The 20,892-nt window shown below is 43.5% G+C and overlaps 1 protein-coding gene across 1 annotated transcript in view; it reads right to left on the bottom strand.

Moving 5' to 3' along the window:
* FBXO21 (F-box protein 21) overlaps positions 1-20,892 on the bottom strand; it is a 70,379-nt gene that overhangs the window by 16,716 nt on the left and 32,771 nt on the right. Inside the window, exons 8-9 of the mRNA XM_040345911.1 lie at positions 18,465-18,641; positions 6,314-6,446 (exon numbers count right to left, since the gene is read on the bottom strand). Coding sequence (XP_040201845.1) covers positions 6,314-6,446; positions 18,465-18,641 — 310 coding nt within the window. The remainder of the gene's footprint in view (positions 1-6,313; positions 6,447-18,464; positions 18,642-20,892) is intronic.

Here is a 20,892-nt window from a genome sequence, read left to right as displayed (position 1 = left end):
CAAAAAAATTCAATCCTGTCCAGACAGTATGGCCAGCTGCTGATTCAACACCCACCACAGGACATTAAACTCTCCATTAAGACATGAAGGTTGAACTAAAAGTAATTGTCCTTCTCAGAATACATTACAGATTATATTACAAAGGGTGTTTTTAATGTTCCTTGAAGTGTAAAAATACAATCTTCCCAGCCTAGTGTCTGCTAAGAAGACTAGAGGGAACATGGAAAACCCAGGGAGGGACCAACTACGTGTACCATATAGCATTATACAGAAGGGAAAACAGAAGGAACATTCTGCTATACAGACCCTTCAGTTCCCAGACCCCATCAATCATTCCAAGGAAGTTGGTCTTCCTTGATATTGTACTCATCAAAATAGTACCATCATTTCTACCAGCCACTTTATACACACAATGGGCAACTCATATCTGCACTACAATATTTACCATTATCCCAAAATATATCTAGGAGTCAGTTTTGTAGGCTTAGAAAAAAACTGTTTAAATGAAACAAATTGCAATTGCAAATTCCAGACCGCCGCACGACTATATACGTCAGCTGTTTGAAGAGGGATATCTCCGTTATGGCAGTAGCTAGCTGCCATAACCCAGGTACCCATCCATCTCTTCCGCTGGCGGTCCGGTTTCTGATAATAGTGGTCTCTGCAGCGGATTCGCCGCAAGATCACCGTTATCAGCGGCGGGAGAGGGCCCCCCCTCCCACTGCTCTCGTGTGCCCTCTGCCACTTACTGGAGCCGTTGGTGTGGGCGGAGGCTATCGGGTCCTTCCTGTGGCTGGGTATGGAGACGAGTGAAGGGAAGATGGCCCCCACCTGTCTCCATACCATAGCAGGGCAGAAACGACGTCAAAACGTCACTTCCACCCATAGCTCTTAAGGGGACATTTATTTTTTTCAAATGACAACATTTTTTTTTATTGCATTCTAGTGTAAATATGAGATCTTTTTGACCCCAGTTCTCATATTTAAGAGGACCTGTCATGCTTTTTTCTATTACAAGGGATGTTTACATTCCTTGCAATAGGAATAAAAGTGACATAATTTTTTTTAAAGAACAGTTACAAAAAAAAAAAAAAAAGTTTTAAATGCGCCCAATTCAATTCCAAATACCACTTCATTACACATAGTAGGTACATAGTTGGTACATCTTGCTGCAAAATGCAAAACTAGGCCCTACATTGTCATCAAAATCTAGAGCAGTGTTCAGAACGGCTCTACATATTAAAGTGATTTTTATTTATTTATTTTCTTAAAATAACGAACACTTGTAGTTTTTGACAGAGAAACATTTGTAATATTTATCATCATTATAGTTAGACTATATAATTATTAATTTTTGTAAACTTTTTGTCTATGAAGAATAACCCTTCTTTATTTTAACTGAAGCTTCTAGAATTAGATTACAGATAATATTTGCCACTTTGTTCCCTTTATCCATTACAATGTTCTGAGTTGCATACACATAGAGGGTTTACAGTATATGTCTTTACAAATGTCTCCTTCTAGTGGCTAGTAGTGGTATCTCTGAAAATTATGAATGAAATGTATAAAATGATGATAGGTAACTTTTTTAAAACTTTTATTTCCATACAAGTTTCTAATATAAAAAAAAAAATTGAAATTCCCTGTTTTATAGTATTTGCATACTATTGAACCCAATTTTAGCTGGTTTCATGCATAATATGTGGCAGTTTTACAACTGCTTTACCTGCTCTCAAAGTAATATATACTGTAGCACCCCAAGAGGAAAAATCCTTAAAAAAGTGCTGCCTGCTCCCCTGGATTTTCACAGTCTTCACCTCTTCTTCCCCAAAAGACTGCTGGTTTGAAGAACCTCTAAGGCGGGCTGCTGTGGACTGTTCTCAGCTGGGCTGATGTGCACTAAACAAGTGGGGGAATCTCTAAAAGACCACTTTGCTTTTATTAATAATAAACTGTAAACTTTTTTTATTGCATGAGATGTGTGCACTCATCTATGGTTGTTTCATACCAATATCTGACCAAACAATAGCAGAAATTGTAACTGCTAAAATGATGCACACAAAATCCTAAGCCTACCCAAGGGAATTTGAGGGGCAATATCATCTTTACCGAGTCAGTCAGCCCTGAAATTATAACATCAAGAAATGTATTTTTTTTCTGGTGGGAGTTCCATATATTCAGTTTTTGTACTGTGTACAGCCAAAAAAAAATAGAAAATATTAATAAATAATAATATAAAATATTAATATACTTTAATTAAATTTGGAATGTTACTAAAGGAATTTCTGTGGGTTTCTGAGCTGGGTCTAATAAAAAAGCTGAACTCAAAGTCCTCCAGCTTAAAACTCTGACATAAAATAAAAAAAATAAAAAACTTTTACAGAAGCCATACTTTGAATTCCACAGCGCAAGTCAAAACTTCTTTTTTTAGTTTTGCATAGAGTAGGTCAGTGATGAGATATCTCCACTCACCTCTTCTCCCAGTGGCAAGTCTAAAATTTTGGATTTCCCATGACTTTTTGTAGCAGAGACAAAAGGTCACCAGAACCATTAGTGAGGGTAAATCTCCTAAGCAGTGGCACAGACATATATAAAAACCTGACAGGGGTTCTAATCCCTCCCCACCCCATCTAAAATGTTTGAGCTATACACTTCAGCTTTCATATCTCTATGGACCATTACGTTTTACATTACAGTGTGCGATTCATCTGTTGTCCTCTGTTCCTTTTCTTTTGATACAACAATAACTGTCTTTATTTATGTTAAAAAATAAGATATACAGTGGAACCTCGGATTGCGAGTAACTCTGTTAACGAGCATTTCGCAATACGAGCCGTTAAATATGACTCGATTTGAGAGCGTCGTCTTGCAAGACGAGCAGAATTCAAGCCGCTGGGATGTGCAGTACCGCATTTGGCCAGAGGCGCGGGGGTGCCGGAGACGCTTGGAGACACTCAGTTCCCGAGTGTCTCCGGCGCTCTCGCCCCTCTGGGCACATGCGGTACTGCATACACCGACGCCCCTGCACCTCTGGCCACATACAGTACTGCATACATCAGCAGTCACTGTGGAACGAATTAGCTTAGTTTCCATTGATTCCTATGGGGAAGCTTGCTTTGATATTCGAGTGCTTTGGATTACAAGCATGCTTCTGGAAGGGATTATGCTCATAATCCAAGGTACTATTGTATCTTCTACTCCAATATTTAATTACATGTATGAGGTGATCTCCTATAAAAGGATTCATATCACAGTTTTACTCTATGTTACTGAATTATTAATTATTTTTCTCCAAGATTTCCCTCTCTGAATGGCTTCCAGCTGGGAAAAGGATCTGGGGGTTTTGAAGAAGAGCAGGTGGAGGGGGCTCTATTAACTGTCCAACAATGTTCCTTAAAGTGCTTGTAAAGTCTCTCTTTTTTTTTTTAGGTAAAAAATAACAAATATGTTATACTTACCTGCTGTGTAATTGTTTTGCACAGAGAAACCTGGATCCGCCTCTTCTCGGGTCCCTCCATCCTGTGGAGTGCCCCCACAGCAAGCAGCTTGCGATGGGGGCACCCGAGCCGAGCCACGGGTCCCTGTGTCCATTCAGCCACTGAGCCGTGGCTCGGCCCTACTCCCTTTCTCTCCTCATTGGCCGACTGTGACAGCAGCGGGAGGCAATGGCACGGCGCGGCTGTCTCAGCCAATAAGGAAGGGAGTCCCGAGCAGCTGAGACACTCCTGCAACATTGCTGGATAGATATGGGGCTCAAGTAAGTATTAAAAAGGCTGCTGCACATAGAATGCATTAAGATAGAAAACCTTCTGCATTTACAATCACTTTAAAATGTTTCTCAATGCCTTTCGCAGTTGTATTTACTTCTGAGGGTACATTATACACCTGTGAGATTATTTTGTATGGGAATGACAGAGGATTCCACCTGTACACAATGTATTAGGGAATCATGATGATTTATTATGGCATTGTTTAAAATTACACCTTTATTGGAAGGGGGTCATAGCCACTATTAACCAGGTTTTTCAAGTCCAAATACGTGTAGACACCAAACAATGTCTATTGGGTATTCTATGCAACGTCTCTGCTGAGGATATACCTAAATAAGCTATAGCCAGGGCCCTTTTTCAGGCCAGCAAGCTAATTCTGATGCCGCGTACACACGACCATTTTTCGCGATTGCGAAAAATTACCTTTTTTTTATGTCATTAAAAACGATCGTGTGTGGGCTCCAGAGCATTTTTCGCATTAAAAATGGCCATTAAAAATTTAGAACAAGCTCTAAATTTCCGCGTTGTTTTTCACGTTGTCGTTTTTAACGCCGTAAAAAATGGTCGTGTGTGGGCTTTAACGACGTGAAAATAACGCACATGCTCAGAAGCAAGTTATGAGACGGGAGCGCTCGTTCTGGGAAAACTAGCGTTCGTAATGGAGATAGCACATTCATCACGCTGTAACAGACTGAAAAGCGCGAAACCGTCTCTCACCAAACATTTACTAACACAAAATCAGCAAAAGCAGCCCCAAGGGTGGCACCATCCGAATGGAACTTCCCCTTTATAGTGCCGTCGTACGTCACCGCGTTTTGCTAGAGCTTTTTTTTTTTCACGATCGTGTGTATGCAAGGCAGGCTTGACAATAATCGGGTTGAAAAAAATCTTCCTACACTGAAAGAATGAATATCCCAAATGGGGGGATACCCTACAACTTGAAAAATGTATTTATTAGCATTGAGGAGGTTTTGGTCAATTTAATAAGCACTGGTTAGATACTCCAGGTCTGGCCCCGGTAGATCTTTTTATGGATCGACTGCTGTGTTGAGGGCTAATTAAGTGTTATATTATTACTCTGTTCCTGAGGGGTGGAACAAGTATGTTCGATACACCTATATGCTTGTCTGTACATGTTGGCAATTTTTTTTTTTTATTGTATTTCTTGGTATCACTATACTCCATGTAAGATGCAGATCTGTGTTGTTTCTGCATGATATATATGCTCTGGGCTGTGTAACGTTTACTTAAATTGTTCAATAAAGTTGAGATAAAAAATAAATAAAAAATATGTATTACATTGCTAACAAACATTTTTCTACTTTTGGTTTAAATAATATTGTAAATAAAAAGTATAAATATTAATGCTACAATTCATCCCATTTGAAAAAAAAAAAAAACACTAAAATAACTCTGGTGCAAAAAGTATCAACGTGATATAAAACCCTTTAAATTTTTTACTTTTGTAATGTGACGCTAAACAAATGCAACTAATAATATGATTAAAATATGCAAAAATAAAAAGTTTAAATATAAAAAAAAAAAAGAGAAGAATATTTTTTTTTGTTTGCCCATTTATACTTACCTAGGTGGATGCAGCGCCAGTCGCCTCTGCACTAAGAACTGAGTGATCGAACACCGCTGATGGCCCCCTCCTCCCAGATCCCTGCTGTCTGTTAATCAGCAGCTCTCCTGTTCTACTCCTCCACGCTCACTGGAGTGCCGAGCTGTGGAGGGGCAGGGAGCGCCCATCTCAGACTCTCAGCGGCTGGCCGAGAGGCTGAGCGGGGTGTCAGTCCAGGCACCTGGCGGATCCAGACTGTGTCACAATGACACAGTGGCTGGACCGATTTCTGTGATGTCAGCAGAGAGTGGACTTCAGTCTGCTCTCTGCTGAAAACAGGTCATAGGAGTTCAAAAATTGCACTCCTGTGACCCATAGGAGAAGCCCAGCCAAACAAGCTCAGGACTTCTCCTTTAATGGTAAAAAAACAAGAAATAAAAATAAAATCAGCAGGAAAATAATAGCTAAAGGGACAATGACAAGAAGATAAATAGGGCTGACATACTATGGGTTAAAAGGAAGTAAAATAGTAACAAAGTTTATTTTTTTTCTTCAACTCATTTGAACAACTGCCATTTTGACAGTTGGAAATTGCTGGCAAGTGTAGGGGGGAATTGACAGTGGGACAGAAAGAAAAGAGAGTACTACATACGTCCGTTGTACTTTAATGAAATTTGTTCTGGAATACAATACAATGTGACTGTCACATTTGGCACCCTGTACATTAGCATCACCTAGAGCAAAATCATTAGGTTAGCAAAATCTGATGAGGTCATTCTGCCATAGAGCTGCTAGTTTGCCCCTTCCAAACATTTTTTTTTTTAAATCAACATCTAATTACTAATGGAGGCAAAAAGGACTGTATGGAAATAAAAGACACATGACAGTTTTATGCTGTAGTTACAAGTACTTTTTGCTAAATTCATTATGTTTTTCTGGCTATAAGCATATTCTTTGTCTTTGTTTTTAGTTTTTTTACCTTTTCAGGCCATATACCGAGGTGAAAATACAGTCGCGCTTGTAGCAATAGGTGTTGCACGCTGTCTGGATACATGGCTAGATACAGATCCAAAGATACTCTCAGCAGCATAAAGCTACGGTCTTTACTTTCCCTGTAAGGGACACGTGTAAAACAGAACAAGAATTGTAAAGTAATAATCTACTTATAATAAAATGAGACCAACTTAATACCACAGTTTATGCAGCTCTTATGTCTGTGAGGGATCTCATTTATATATACTGTATTTATTGGCGTATAACACTCACTTTTTTTACCCTGAAAATAGAGGGTAAACTGTGCCTGCGTGCTATACACAGGGGGCTGTGGAAAGTTTTTTTCCTGAAACTTCCCTCTTAAAGTTAGGGTGCGCGTTATACGCCTGTGCGTGTTATACGCCGATAAATACGGTATGTGTAGTCTAGTTTTAGTTTGTCACATTTAACTAGAATTTTTCTGTAATGATAAAGATCTACAGTAGCTTACCAAACCATTTCTTTATTTCCTAGAGTGTCAGGAAGATACCCCAGTATTTATATTCAGACCTGAGGACACTTAATCCACTCATCACAGAATATGTAAAATGTTGATTGTCCAAGAGCGGGATAGGGGGTGCAAAAGTTGTGGTGCCATCCTGTCCTAGTAGCATAAGCCCATTGTTGGAGATGTTAAAACTGCATCATATGTGGAAGAAAGATGATGACTAAGGGATGGTTCTTGGATTGTTGTTCTACGACGTAGATGGCCTCTTTCATATCACTTGTAAGCCAGTTGTCTTTGCGGTCTTCAAAAGAATGTCCCCATTTCCCTATGGCCAGTTGCACAAACATGTAATAACTTACTGTTATACTCAGGATCTTGTTGGCATAAAGATCTTGAGTAAAATGTTCCATTAAGACGTTGTGTAAACACATATAAATGCACGTATGCACATACACACGTAAATTCAGAAAAATCTTGGATGAGAACCTTCTTCCCTCAGCCAGAACACTGAAGATGGGTCATGAATGGGTCTTTTAGCATGACAATGTCCCAAAACAAAATCGCCAAGGCAACAAAGGAGTGGCTCAAGAATAAGCACATTAAGGAGTGGCCTAGCCAGTCTCCAGACCTTAATCCCATAGAAAATGTATGTAGGGAGCTGAAACTTTGAGTTGCAAAGCGACAGCCAAGAAACCTTAAGGATTTAGAGAAGATCTGTATAGAAGAGTGGACCGAAATCCCTCCTAAGATGTGTGCAAATGTGGTCACTATCTACAAGAAACGTCTTACCTCTGTGCTTGCCATCAAGGGTTTCTCCACCAAGTCATGTTTTGCTTGGGGATCAAATACTTTTTTTACTCACTGAACTGGAACTAAATTTATAACATTTGTATTGTGTTTTTTTTTTTATGGATTTTTGGTTGATATTCGATCTCTATCATTTAAAATACACATATGATAAAAATTATAGACCCTTCATTTCTTTGTAAGTGGGCAAACTTAAAAAATCTGCAGGGGATCAAATAATTATTTTCTCCACTGTAGATGTAGGAAGACTGCAGAGTATATCACTCTTAGCTGGCAACACAGTACACCATCTTTAGAACTCTAAAGAATTTGTCAACAAGGTACGTGGATTGAAGTTGGAGCCAGAAGAAATAATGGTGTCCTATGATGTCAGATCCACTTTCACTTGTATACCAACTGCAGAGGCTATTGAGACTGTAAAAAAATATCTGAAATGAGATCACTCTTGACAGTTGAAGAGAACTCAAGCCAGACTAAGCTTGTTCTTTGCTGGATCTTTGTCTCAACACAACTTATTTCAAGCATATGGGTAACTTATACAGACAGAAACATGGCTGTGCTATGGAATCACCTGTGCCTTTCATTGTAGCTAACCTGTACATGGAGAAGGTGGAGAAGAGAACCTTCAATTCTTTCATAAATGTTCAGGTATGTGGATGATACATGGGCCAAGATTAGAACATCAGGTACACAAGCTTTTAGTAACCATAAACTCGGTGGACACATTTACCAAGTTCATATGGCACAGAATAACAAAATACTTTTTTAGACTGTGTGTTATACGTATTGATTTGGACATTGAGGTCTACAAGAAATTTACCCACACAGACCAGTATCTGCTTTTGACTCTCGCCACCAATTGGAACGTAAAACTATTAGGAATCTGCAACATTGGGCTGAGACAGTATCAACAAACAAAGGCCCAGATTCTTGTACACTGGGCGTATCGCTGCGGCGGCGTAACGTATCCAATTTACGTTACGCCGCCACAAGTTTTTCAGGCAAGTGCTTTATTCACAAAGCACTTGCCTGTAAAGTTGCGGCGGCGTAGCGTAAATCACCCGGTGGAATTCAAATTTGGCGGGTAGGGGGCATGTATCATTTAAATGAAGCGCGTCTCCGCGCCAAACGAACTGCGCATGCGCCGTCCATAAAATATCCTAGTGTGCATTGCTCCAAATGACGTCGCAAGGACGTCATTGGTTTCGACGTCAACGTAAATGAAGTCCAGCCCCATTCACGGACGACTTACGCAAACGACGTAACTTTTTAAAATTTCGACGCGGGAACGACGGCCATACTTAACATTGGCTGCGCCTCATATAGTAGGGGCAACTTTACGCCGGGAAAAGCCTAACATAAACGTCGTAAATTTACTGCGTCGGCCGCGCGTACGTTCGGGAATTTGCGTATCTAGCTAATTTGCATACTTGACGCTGAAATCGACGGAACCGCCACCTAGCGGGCAAAAAAAAATTGCAGTTTAGATCCGACGGCGTAAGAGACTTACGCCTGTCGGATCTAAATGGATATCTATGCGAAACTGATTCTAAGAATCAGTCGCATAGATACGACGGGCCAGATTAGGACTTACGACGGCGTACATGGCCCTGTGCCGTCGTAAGTCCTTTGAGAATCTGGGCCAAAGAGTTTAAAAACAAAGAACACAGACATCTCAGGGTTGTCTTAAATGTTTGTGCCTATCCAGACTAATGCCACATACACACGATCGGTTCATCCGATGAAAACGGACCGATGGATTTTTTTCATCAAATATCCGATGAAGCGGACTTTCATCAGTCTTGCCTACACACCATCAGTTAAAAAAAAACGATCGTGTCAGAACGCGGTGACGTAAAACACTACGACGTGCTGAGAAAAATTAAGTTCAATGCTTCCAAGAATGCGTCGACTTGATTCTGAGCATGCGTGGATTTTTAACCGATGGACATGCCCACAGATGATTGTTTTTTTCTATCAGTTTTTTAACCATCAGATCATTTTAAAACAGGTTCTAAGTTTTTTCACAGATGGGAAAAGAAACGATGGGGCCCACACACGATCGGTTCGTCCAATGAAAACGGTCCATCAGACCGTTTTCATCAGACGAACCCCGATCGTGTGTACGCGGCATTAGGCCTTTGTTAAAACTATCCACAAGGTCAAACAAAAAAAATCTGGACCACTGAACAGAAAAGGAGAAGCAGAACACATTCAGAAATATAGTTATACAGACATAGCAGGAGTGACTAAAAAAACTCAGAAATATCTATAACAAACACAGCATCCCTCTATCCTTCAAGCCCAGCAATACGCCGAGACAGAAACTTGTACATCCTAAAGACCCTACACCCAAACACAAGCAAGGTATCTTAGTATATAGAGGGCAGTGAGTGTAGTAAGAAATACATGGACCTATATATTGTGGAGACAAAAAAAACTCTTAACAAATGGCCCAACAAAAGAGAAAATTCTACAGGCCAAGACTCAGCAGTCTTTCTACACCTTAAAAGAAAAGTATTGGTTTTTGTTTTTTTTTAAATCATACTAACCTAGGTGGATGCAGCATTGATCCCATGCTGCATCTGTCCCCAACTGACTCTAAGGCCGAGAACCGAGTGATTAAACACTGATGATCACTCAGTTTTCCCTGCCACTGGGAGCAGAGAGCGGTGACTGTCAGTCACCACTCTCTGCTGTGCCCCCCCCTCCCCCAGAACTAACTGGAGTGTTGGGCTGTGGAATGTGTAAGGAAGTGGCTGGCTCAGGATTTCCGCATGCTCGCTGAGAGGCTGACCCCAGGTGCCTGTCCAGGCTCCTGGGTGGATCCTTTTTTTTTATAATTCTTTATTTTATATATGTTTCTCTTTTTCCTTTCATATACAGAAAAAATAAATACAGCAATTTCAATATCTTCTGTATCATAACATTCATTTGAAACATCAACTAAACATCTCATAATCTTTATTTTAAATTGCTACGTCCTATTTCGTGTCTGTTCTCCCTTTCACTGGCTGTACTACTACCTTCCAAATGGTCTTACACCCTTCGACTATGACCGTCGGAGGAGCCTCTTAACCTCAGAGGGAGTAATAGTTCTATAGTTCCCTCATTGTTCTCCCCCCCCTCCCCAAAAAAAAAAAAAGAAAAAGAAAGAGAAAAAAAAAAAAATGTTTTATATAATTGTCCATCTTTCTTCCCTAGGGATTTTGGGCCATATCCACAAAAGAGATACTCCGGCGTAAGCCGTCGTATCTCTGGTTCTAACTTTGGAACTGATCCTCAGAAGCAGTTTTCCTAAGTTAGGCAGAAGATCCGACATCTGTAAGGGACTTACACTGCCGGATCTTAAGATGCAGTACCGCATCCGCCACTGGGGGCATTTCGAGTCGAAATGCCTCTTCTAGTATGCAAATTAGCACTTAGGGCGATCCTCAAAGCTTTTGTGCCTAGTTTTTTCGCCGTAAGTGTTAGTTTGCCTGGTGTAAAACTAGGGCTGCTTTTACAAAGTGTAAAGTTAGTCACACCTTGTAAAGGCCCATTCAAGCGACGGCATTTGGTATGCATTCCCGAGGGAGAACTCCACGGCAATTTGTAAATTCCAAACCGGCATGGGTTCCCCCCCAGGAGCATACCAGGCCCTTAGGTCTGTTATGGGTTGTAAGGAGACCCCCCCTCCGCCGAAAAATCGACGTAGGGGGTCCCCCTACAATCCATACCAGACCCGTATCCAAAGCACGCTACCCGGCCGGTCAGGAATGGGAGTGGGGACGAGCGAGCGTCCCCCCCCCTCCTGAGCCGTGCCAGGCCGCATGCCCTCAACATGGGGGGGTTGGGTGCTCTGGGGCAGGGGGGCGCACTGCGGGCCCCCCCACCCCAGAGCACCCTGTCCCCATGTTGATGAGGACAGGACCTCTTCCCGACAACCCTTGCCGTTGGTTGTCGGGGTATGCGGGCGGGGGCTTATCGGAATCTGGGAGTCCCCTTTAATAAGGGGGCCCCCAGATACCGGCCCCCCACCCTAAGTGAATGGATATGGGGTACATCGTACCCCTATCCATTCACCTGTAGGCAAAAAGTAAAAGTTAATAAACACACAACACAAGGGTTTTTAAAATAATTTATTATTCTGCTCCGGATGCCCCCCCTGTCTTCGTTATTAGCTCAATTACCAGGGGGGGCTTCTTCTTCCACTCTCCGGGGGTCTTCTCCGCTCTCCGGGGGGGGTTTCTTCTTCCGCTCTCCGGGGGGGGGCTTCTCCGGACTCCGGGGGGCTTCTTCCATCTTCTCCCCTCTTCCGCTGTTGACTCGGCGAACCCCGGTTCTTCTGCAGCTCTCCGGTGCCTTCTTCTTCAGCGCTGGCTGCCTGCTATGTTTGTGTGTTAGCTCGATTTCAAACAGGCAGCCGGCGCGGTCTTCTGTGACGTCATCTTCTCTTCTGTTCTTCTCCCCTCTTCCGATGTTGACTCGTCGCCTGTTGTCGCTGTAATGATGGAAGCGCGCCTTGCATCCCATTTATATAGGCATCACCGTCCCATCATGCTCCGGTAGGTACCCACGTGGTGGGTGCCTACCCACGTGCACCCACCACGTGGGTACCTACCGGAGCATGATGGGACGGTGATGCCTATATAAATGGGATGCAAGGCGCGCTTCCATCATTACAGCGACAACAGGCGACGAGTCAACATCGGAAGAGGGGGAGAAGAACAGAAGAGAAGATGACGTCACAGAAGACCGCGCCGGCTGCCTGTTTGAAATCGAGCTAACACACAAACATAGCAGGCAGCCAGCGCTGAAGAAGAAGGTACCGGAGAGCTGCAGAAGAACCGGGGTTCGCTGAGTCAACAGCGGAAGAGGGGAGAAGATGGAAGAAGCCCCCCGGAGTCCGGAGAAGCCCCCCCCGGAGAGCGGAAGAAGAAACCCCCCCCGAAGAGCGGAGAAGACCCCCGGAGAGTGGAAGAAGAAGCCCCCCCTGGTAATTGAGCTAATAACGAAGACAGGGGGGGCATCCGGAGCAGAATAATAAATTATTTTAAAAACCCTTGTGTTGTGTGTTTATTAACTTTTACTTTTTGCCTACAGGTGAATGGATAGGGGTACGATGTACCCCATATCCATTCACTTAGGGTGGGGGGCCGGTATCTGGGGGCCCCCTTATTAAAGGGGACTCCCAGATTCCGATAAGCCCCCGCCCGCATACCCCGACAACCAACGGCAAGGGTTGTCGGGAAGAGGTCCTGTCCTCATCAACATGGGGACAGGGTGCTCTGGGGTGGGGGGGCCCGCAGTGCGCCCCCCTGCCCCAGAGCACCCAACCCCCCCATGTTGAGGGCATGCGGCCTGGCACGGCTCAGGAGGGGGGGGGACGCTCGCTCGTCCCCACTCCCATTCCTGACCGGCCGGGTAGCGTGCTTTGGATACGGGTCTGGTATGGATTGTAGGGGGACCCCCTACATCGATTTTTCGGCGGAGGGGGGTCTCCTTACAACCCATAACAGACCTAAGGGCCTGGTATGCTCCTGGGGGGGGGAACCCATGCCGTTTTTTTTCGTTGAAAATTGGCATGGAGTTCTCCCTCTCAGGAATGCATGCTGAGCGACGCTGTCATTTTTTTTTTTAATTATTTGTTTTCCCGGCGCGTCTTTTTTTCACCCGTCGCAACTTTAGTGTCCCGTCGCAATCCACAAAGCCGCCCGGCGTCAATTACGTTCGCGCGATGCACGTCGGGAAAATGACGTCACACGCATGCGCAGTACGGCCGGCGCGGGAGCGCGCCTCATTTAAATTGTAAACGCCCCCCGGAGAGGAGGAACGCCTTACGACGGCGGCACTTAACTTACACGGCTTGAAATTTTTACGTAAGTGCTTTGTGGATCAGGCACTTAGGTAAAAACTTTAAGTCAGTGTAACTTAACTGCTGAAAGTTAAGTTACGCCGCCTGGCTGAGGATTTGGCCCTTTGTTCCCTATATTCTATGTATGGAGTCCAAGTCCTCCAATACTCCTCCTCTCGCTCCCTCATTCCCATCGTAAGATTTTCCATCAACTGGATCTCCGTTATTCTACTGAGCCAATGTGACCTTGTTGGGAGAGCCGTACTCTTCCATAGGATTGGTATACAAGCCTTTGCGGCTGTTATCAAATGTCACAGCAAAGATTGCTTATAATTTTCCAGAGATAATGGGATGTCAAATAACAAAAAAGCTGCAGGTCTGTCTCCAAGGTTCACCCCGGTGATCTCCAGAATTGTATCTGAGACCATCTTCCAAAACTCTCTTATCATTTGACAACCCCAAAAAATGTGTACCATGGTGCCCTCTTCTTTATGACATCTCCAGCAAACTTTTGAAGTATTAGAAAAGATCCGATTTAATGATACTGGTGTCCTATACCACCTAGTCAATACTTTGTATCCCCCTTCCTGATACCTAGATGCAATTGATGCTTTATGTGTGAATGAAAAGATCTTATTTTTCTGTGTCTCTGAGAACTTTATACCCAGATCCTTTTCCCAGGCCTGTATAAAAACCAATTCTTGTGGTGCATTTGATTCGATCAATAAATTATACATATGAGAGCATGTGTCTCATTGGTTCTTTTTTTAAACAGATTTCCTCAAATTTCGAGGGTACCCCTATATCTTCCAATCGGAGTTTCAAAGAACCTATGAAAGTTCTCAACTGATTTTGTCTCCATAAATCTAGATCCCCCCCGTATGCCTGCTCCAGCTCCTCACTATGCATCACATGATTATCTCTCATAAAATGAGTCAGCCTGCTGATTCCTTTCCGTCTCAGATTGTTAAAACATCGGTCTTTTAGACCTGGCTCAAAACTCGGATTACCCAGAATTGGTGTCATAGGGCCTATACAATTCCGCAACTTTGTTTTCTTACCGATCCTTCTGATAACGCTAAGTGTTGCATTCATCATTGGATGTTTTTCCTGGGTGGATCCTGACCATATGGTTGCAATCTTTCTGAAGGCTCTATGAAGTCAGACTGGCTCTATGAAGTCAGCCAACAGCAGGATTTACCTTGCTGTCAGCGGAAAACAGGTCAAGTCACAGGAGTGCAGAACAAACTGCACTCCTGTAACCACAGTAGAAGTAAAGCCAAACAAGCTTTAGCTGAAATTCTCCTTTAAGCAAAAGAGATTCTTTCAAGGACAGCAAAGTGCCCATTTTAGATAGAGAGAACAACTAGTTCACAAGCAGTCCATCTATGTCAAAGTGAAACAACTATCCCTGAAGGCCTTGGTCACTTTCTTCCAAATAGAATGACCTCTAGTCATGTAAATTGAGGAACGAACACCTGACACCAACAATAGTGCTATGTAGCTAGGACAGCATGGCATTACAACTTTCACACCTCCAATCATCCTTCCATCAACCTGTCCAGTTTGTTTGAATCTGGTGTTCCCAACCTGTGGCAAAGAGCTTTAAAGAACTCCGGTTGGACAGCCCATTCTCTTGGATCCAGACGTTAATGACTAAGAAAGTCTGACTGCTAAATCTCCATGCTTGGCATGTGGACAAGGACATGGGCAAAACATGACATTTTGCCCAAGAGAATTAAGTTTGCTGGTTCATCCTTAATTACTGAAGCAAGCCATGGTTGTAGCATTTTCCAACTGTATTCTTGTTGGGTGAACCCCACAAAACAGGAGTAGGAGTGCAGCACTGGAATAGTCCTGAATAATGATTGGAAGGTGTGCCTTCCCCAACAACTAAGCTCCCTGCACCAAGAAGGTGTTCAGGACTGCCAGGATGGCATCTGTTGAGAGAACAATCCACCACTATGGTAACAAGGTTTCCCTAACTCCACTGCTGGAATAGAACTCCACAACATTGGGGAGAGATTGGCCTTGGGGTTCATATGCATTGGGCAGTTCAAGGAATGTTGCAATGGTCTGGAGTGACCCCCTAATACTTACCTGAGCCCCATTGCGATCCAGCAATGTGCATTAGAGCCTCGATTCTCCAGGGACTCTACCTTATTGGCTGACATCACTGGCTCCCACTGATGTCAATCACAGCCAGTGAGCCAATGAGAAGAGCCAGAAAGTGTGACTGAGCTGCAGCTCTGTGTGTGAATAGACACACAGAGCAGCAGCTTGGGAACGAGCTTGCTTGGGTGCCCTCACAGCAAACGGTTTGCTCTGTGGGCACTTGGCAGGAGGGAGAAGCCAAGAGAGCTGGCAGTGGACCCGATAGGAGGAGGAGGATCAGGGATGCTCTGTGCAAAATCATTGCATAGAGCAGGTAAGTAAAACATGTTTGTTAACCACTTAAGGACCGCCTAACGCCGATATCCGTCGGCAGAATGGCACAGCTGGACACAAGCACGTACCTGTACGTCCTCTTTAAGTGCCCAGCCGTGGGTCGCGTGCGCGGGACCCGATCGGTCACAGGAGCTGAAGAACGGGGAGAGGTGTGTGTAAACACACCTTCCCCGTTCTTCACAGTGGCACTGTCATTGATCGTCTGTTCCCCGATATAAGGAAAGGCGATCAATGACGTCACACGTCCAGCCCCGCTTCCTACAGTTAGAAACACATATGAGGTCACACTTAACCCCTTCAGCGCCCCCTAGTGGTTAACTCCCGAACTGCAATTGTCATTTTCACAGTAAACAATGCATTTTTATAGCACTTTTTGCTGTGAAAATGACAATGGTCCCAAAAAGGTGTCAAAATTGTCCGATGTGTCCGCCATAATGTCGCAGTTATTAATAAAAATGCAATAAAACTATCCCCAATTTTGTAAACGCTATAAAATGTTGCGCAAACCAATCGATAAACGCTTATTGCGATTTTTTTTTACCAACAATATGCAGAAGAATACGTATCGACCTAAACTGAGGAAAAAAACTTTGTTTTATATATTTTTGGGGGATATTTATTATAGCAAAAAGTAAAAAATATTGAATTTTTTTCAAAATTGTCACTCTATTTTTGTTTATAGCGCAAAAAATAAAAACCACAGAGGTGATCAAATACCACCAAAAGAAAGCTCTATTTGTGGGAAAAAAAGGACACCAATTTTGTTTGGGAGCAACGTCGCACGACCGCAATGTCAGTTAAAGCGACGCAGTGCCGAATCGCAAAAAGGGGCCTGGTCCTTTACCTGCATATTGGTCCGGGTCTTAAGTGGTTAAAAAAATATATATTTTTTTAAACTTGCCTTGAATATCACTTTAAGCATCAGACCCAGGTACCCCAATCTGTGAGTCTGGTCCTTCTTTTTAGGCTTTTCCTTTAGTTTCCGGTGATCCTGCCAGCAAGTCTGTTGTTTTTTAAACAAAACAAACAGTCCCAACAGATGTAGCCGTTAGAGGGCTGAGGCAAATCATTTACCACTAAGAGAATACTTACAATGATATGATATTTATGTAAAACCTTTAACCCAAAAAGGAAACAAAAAACTGTTTTTGGATCTTCTTATAAAGTGGGAGCTGGAGTAAGCTGCAATATAGAACATTTTTGGTTTTGAGTTTAACTTTAACAAAATATTCCTCTAGAAAGAAGTATGAGACAAGCGTGGCCATAAGGGAAGGAAAGCAGATTGAAGACAAACATCAGGGGGAGGGTACCAGGGCCTGAAGTTTTGAACCAATCTGACTACGTATCTTTCCTCTTATGGTCCGCCATGTGTGGAGATAAAATGTCCCCAGTGGGGTATTCATGACCTCTACAGCAGTGGTGCAGGGGAGAGATATCTGTGTGCCAACACCTGTAGACCGCTGTAATCGAGGATCAGCAAAAATAAACCAATATGAATATGTCCTTATGCTCTAGACCAGTAGAAGTTGCTTGACGGATGTCCTGAATGCAAAGAAGAAGAGGCTCGGAAGCTTCTCTGAAAAAGGGGTGACACGTGTGCAGTACATGCTTTTAGCTGCACTGGCGCAGTAGTACCCAGTTTGCACGGGTACTGTACAGTGATATAACCAGAGAAAAGTGCTTGGCACCACAACACTGCTGCAGGTGCCCTCTGGAGGGCATTTAAATAACACCAAAGTGCCATTAACACTGGCCATTCTGGGACTCCACCATTGGATGAGTGGAAGGCAGATTTTCTGAACCCCAAGTGAAAAACAAGTAACGACATCCTGGGATTGAATGTTTATAGGACTTCTGCCCCGTGTATTCACCACATCATTACCACAAAAAGAGGGGCATTAACCCCTTCCCGTCTTAGTCCTTTCCATGAAGGGCAGGGATCTTCAGAGGCTGGGCTCCGCACCAGGCAGACCGCACCTCTGAGCCCTGTGAAGCAGCCTTTGGCCATCTCTTGGCATGCTGCAGTCCATGCTAAGGGAAGCACCCACAGTAGGATCCAGTGCAAAGCAACATTACAGGCCCTGCATCTTCCATCAGGCTCTACTGAGATGTCCTCCGATCTGGAAGCTGCATAATAAGCCACAATGGCTATTGGTGCAACCAAGTGATGAAGGAATCTTCATGGAAGAAATCCATCACCTAAGGACAATGGGAGAGGTTTTATAGGGAACGTCCTTGCAGTCTTTTTTTGCCAGTGTCTAGTCACATAAAGATACCTGCATATAACCCAACTGTAATGGTTTAAAACAAATCTGTATCCTGTAGATCAGTGGTCATCAACCCTGTCCTCTGGGCCCCCTAACAGGCCAGGTTTTATGTATTACCTTGGGGAGATGCAGACTAGAATACTGCAATCACTGAGCAGCAAATGATATCTGTATTCCAGTTATCTTGCAAACCTGGCCTGTTAGTGGGCCCTGAGGACAGGGTTGATGACCACTGCTGTATAGTACAAGCAGGAAATACAATTCTACATAAAGGGATATGTGGAAATCCTACCTTTTGCCGAGGTTGAGCAGGTTTCCTACCATACGCTGTAGGACCTCCTTAGTGTTGACAGCTGCAAAAAACTCTTCCGTTACAGGCTGACCAATCAGGTGTTCACACTCTTTAGCAGTCCGGTATTTTCCAGATCCAAATGCATCCACAAAAACATAGTCTGTAACAAATGAACTTCTGCAGGGAAATATAAAACATATGTTTTGGAACATTTAGAATCAAAAGGTTTTACACAATGACTAGGGACATCCAATGTAGCTTTGCTATACCACAACCTAGGGCTCTTGTGAACTCATTCAACTGTGTCCCATCAACTAATATTCAATAGAAATGTGCAAGAAAGCTTGTGACATAGCAGTGAATGATTCAGCTATATCATTACAAAACTCAAATTGCATTATACAAATAGCACTGGGGCATATGTCACAGTAATTACCAAAACATATTACCCATATTTTATAGTGTGGTTATAGGATTACAAAATATATTCAAAAAGTGACTAGCCTAAACATTATGGCCCAGATTCTCAAAGGAGATACGACGGCGTATCACCAGATACGCCGTCGTATCTCTGAGTGTGAGCGGTCGTATCTATGCGCCTGATTCTTAGAATCAGTTACGCATAGATTTCTATTAGATCCGACCGGCGTAAGTCTCTTACGCCGTCGGATCTTAACTGCATATTTACGCTGGGCGCTAGGGGTGTGTACACCAATTTACGCCTAGAAATATGTAAATCAGCTAGTTAGGCGAATTCACGAACGTACGCCCGGCCGACGCAGTACAGATACGCCGTTTACGTTAGGCTTTTCCCGGCGTAAAGTTACTACCCCTGCTATATGAGGCGTACATGCGGCTTACCAAAGTTAAGTATGGACGTCGTTCCCGCGTCGAATTTTGAATATTTTACGTTGTTTGCGTAAGTCGTCCGTGAATGGGGCTGGACGTCATTTACGTTCACGTCAAAACCAATACGTCCTTGCGGCGTACTTTGGAGCAATGCACACTGGGATATTCCACGGACAACGCATGCGCCGTTCGTGAAAAACGTCAATCACGTCTGGTCACAAGTTATTTACATAAAACACGCCCCCCTGTTCCAAATTTGAATTAGGCGGGCTTACGCCGGCCTATTTACGCTACGCCGCCGCAACTTACGGAGCAAGTGCTTTGAGAATACAGCACTTGCCCTTCTAAGTTGCGGAGGCGTAACGTAAATAGGATACGTTACGCCCGCACAAAAATACGCCGATCTACGAGAATCTGGCCCTATCATTATAAGTTCAATTATGGTCAATTGGGGAATAGGGATGCAAAAAAAAAAAGACACTGTATGTGCTACAGTAACCCCAGCCAAAAAGCCAGGACAGAAATATGGGAGTTTTATGCTCTGCTTGTTTAACAAAAATGCAAATGTAGAATGGTCATTGACCTACCCTTGAGCTACACAGCCAATTTATTTTTTCCTTGCAGCTATGAAATGTAGCCACTTGTTTGCGGTCACCTGAATATGCTAGAGCAGAGGCAGGCCCCATACACACGGGAGGATTTATCCGCGGATACGGTCCAGCGGACCGTTTCCACGGATAAATCCTCTCGAGGATTTCCGCGGATTTCCATCCGATGGAGTGTACTCACCATCGAATCGAAATCCGCGCCGAAATCCTCTGGCGATGACGTGTCGTGCCGTCGCCGCGATTATAACGCGGCGACGTGCGCGACGCTGTCATATAAGGAATTCCACGCATGCGTCGAATCATTACGACGCATGCGGGGATCCCTTCGGACGGATGGATCCGGTGAGTCTGTACAGACCAGCGGATCGATTTGATAGCATGTCATCAAATATTTATCCGCTGGAAATCCATCCCAGGGGATAAATATCCGCGGAAACAGATCTGCTGGAGTGTACACACCATAGGATCTATCCGCTGAAACCCATTTGCTGGGATTTTTCAGCGGATGGATTCTATCGTGTGTATGGGGCCGTAGGAAACGTTAAAGTGGAGATCTACCTGAACAAAACGGGAGAAGTCAAAGATCAGCGGTCATAGTGTCGCGTTCTCACACCCGATTTAAACCTCTAATTACAGTACTACTGTGTCGCAAACTCGTGCATCATGGGTTTAAATCAGGTGGTGAGATGGCATTATATCACTTCCTCACCATCTATAAACACACACAGACGCAGACACACTCTGATCGCTTTTCAGAGGCGCAGAACAAGGGGTTTGGGCTGCACTTATATGCTTTTTTACCTTAATGCATAATGTTTTGTTTTTTAATCTTCGTGCAGAATGCATAATGAATTATGAATTATGAATGAAGATTAAAAAACAAAAACAAAACAACAACAAAAAAACACACAACACTTCTGTTTTAGAACCACTTTAGGTTTAGCAAATGACTTCTAAACAAATGGAACACA

This window comes from Rana temporaria, chromosome 1 (genome assembly GCF_905171775.1).
Source record: "Rana temporaria chromosome 1, aRanTem1.1, whole genome shotgun sequence".
Classification (NCBI taxonomy): Eukaryota; Metazoa; Chordata; class Amphibia; order Anura; family Ranidae; genus Rana; species Rana temporaria.
This window is presented reverse-complemented; position numbering and strand designations above follow the sequence as displayed.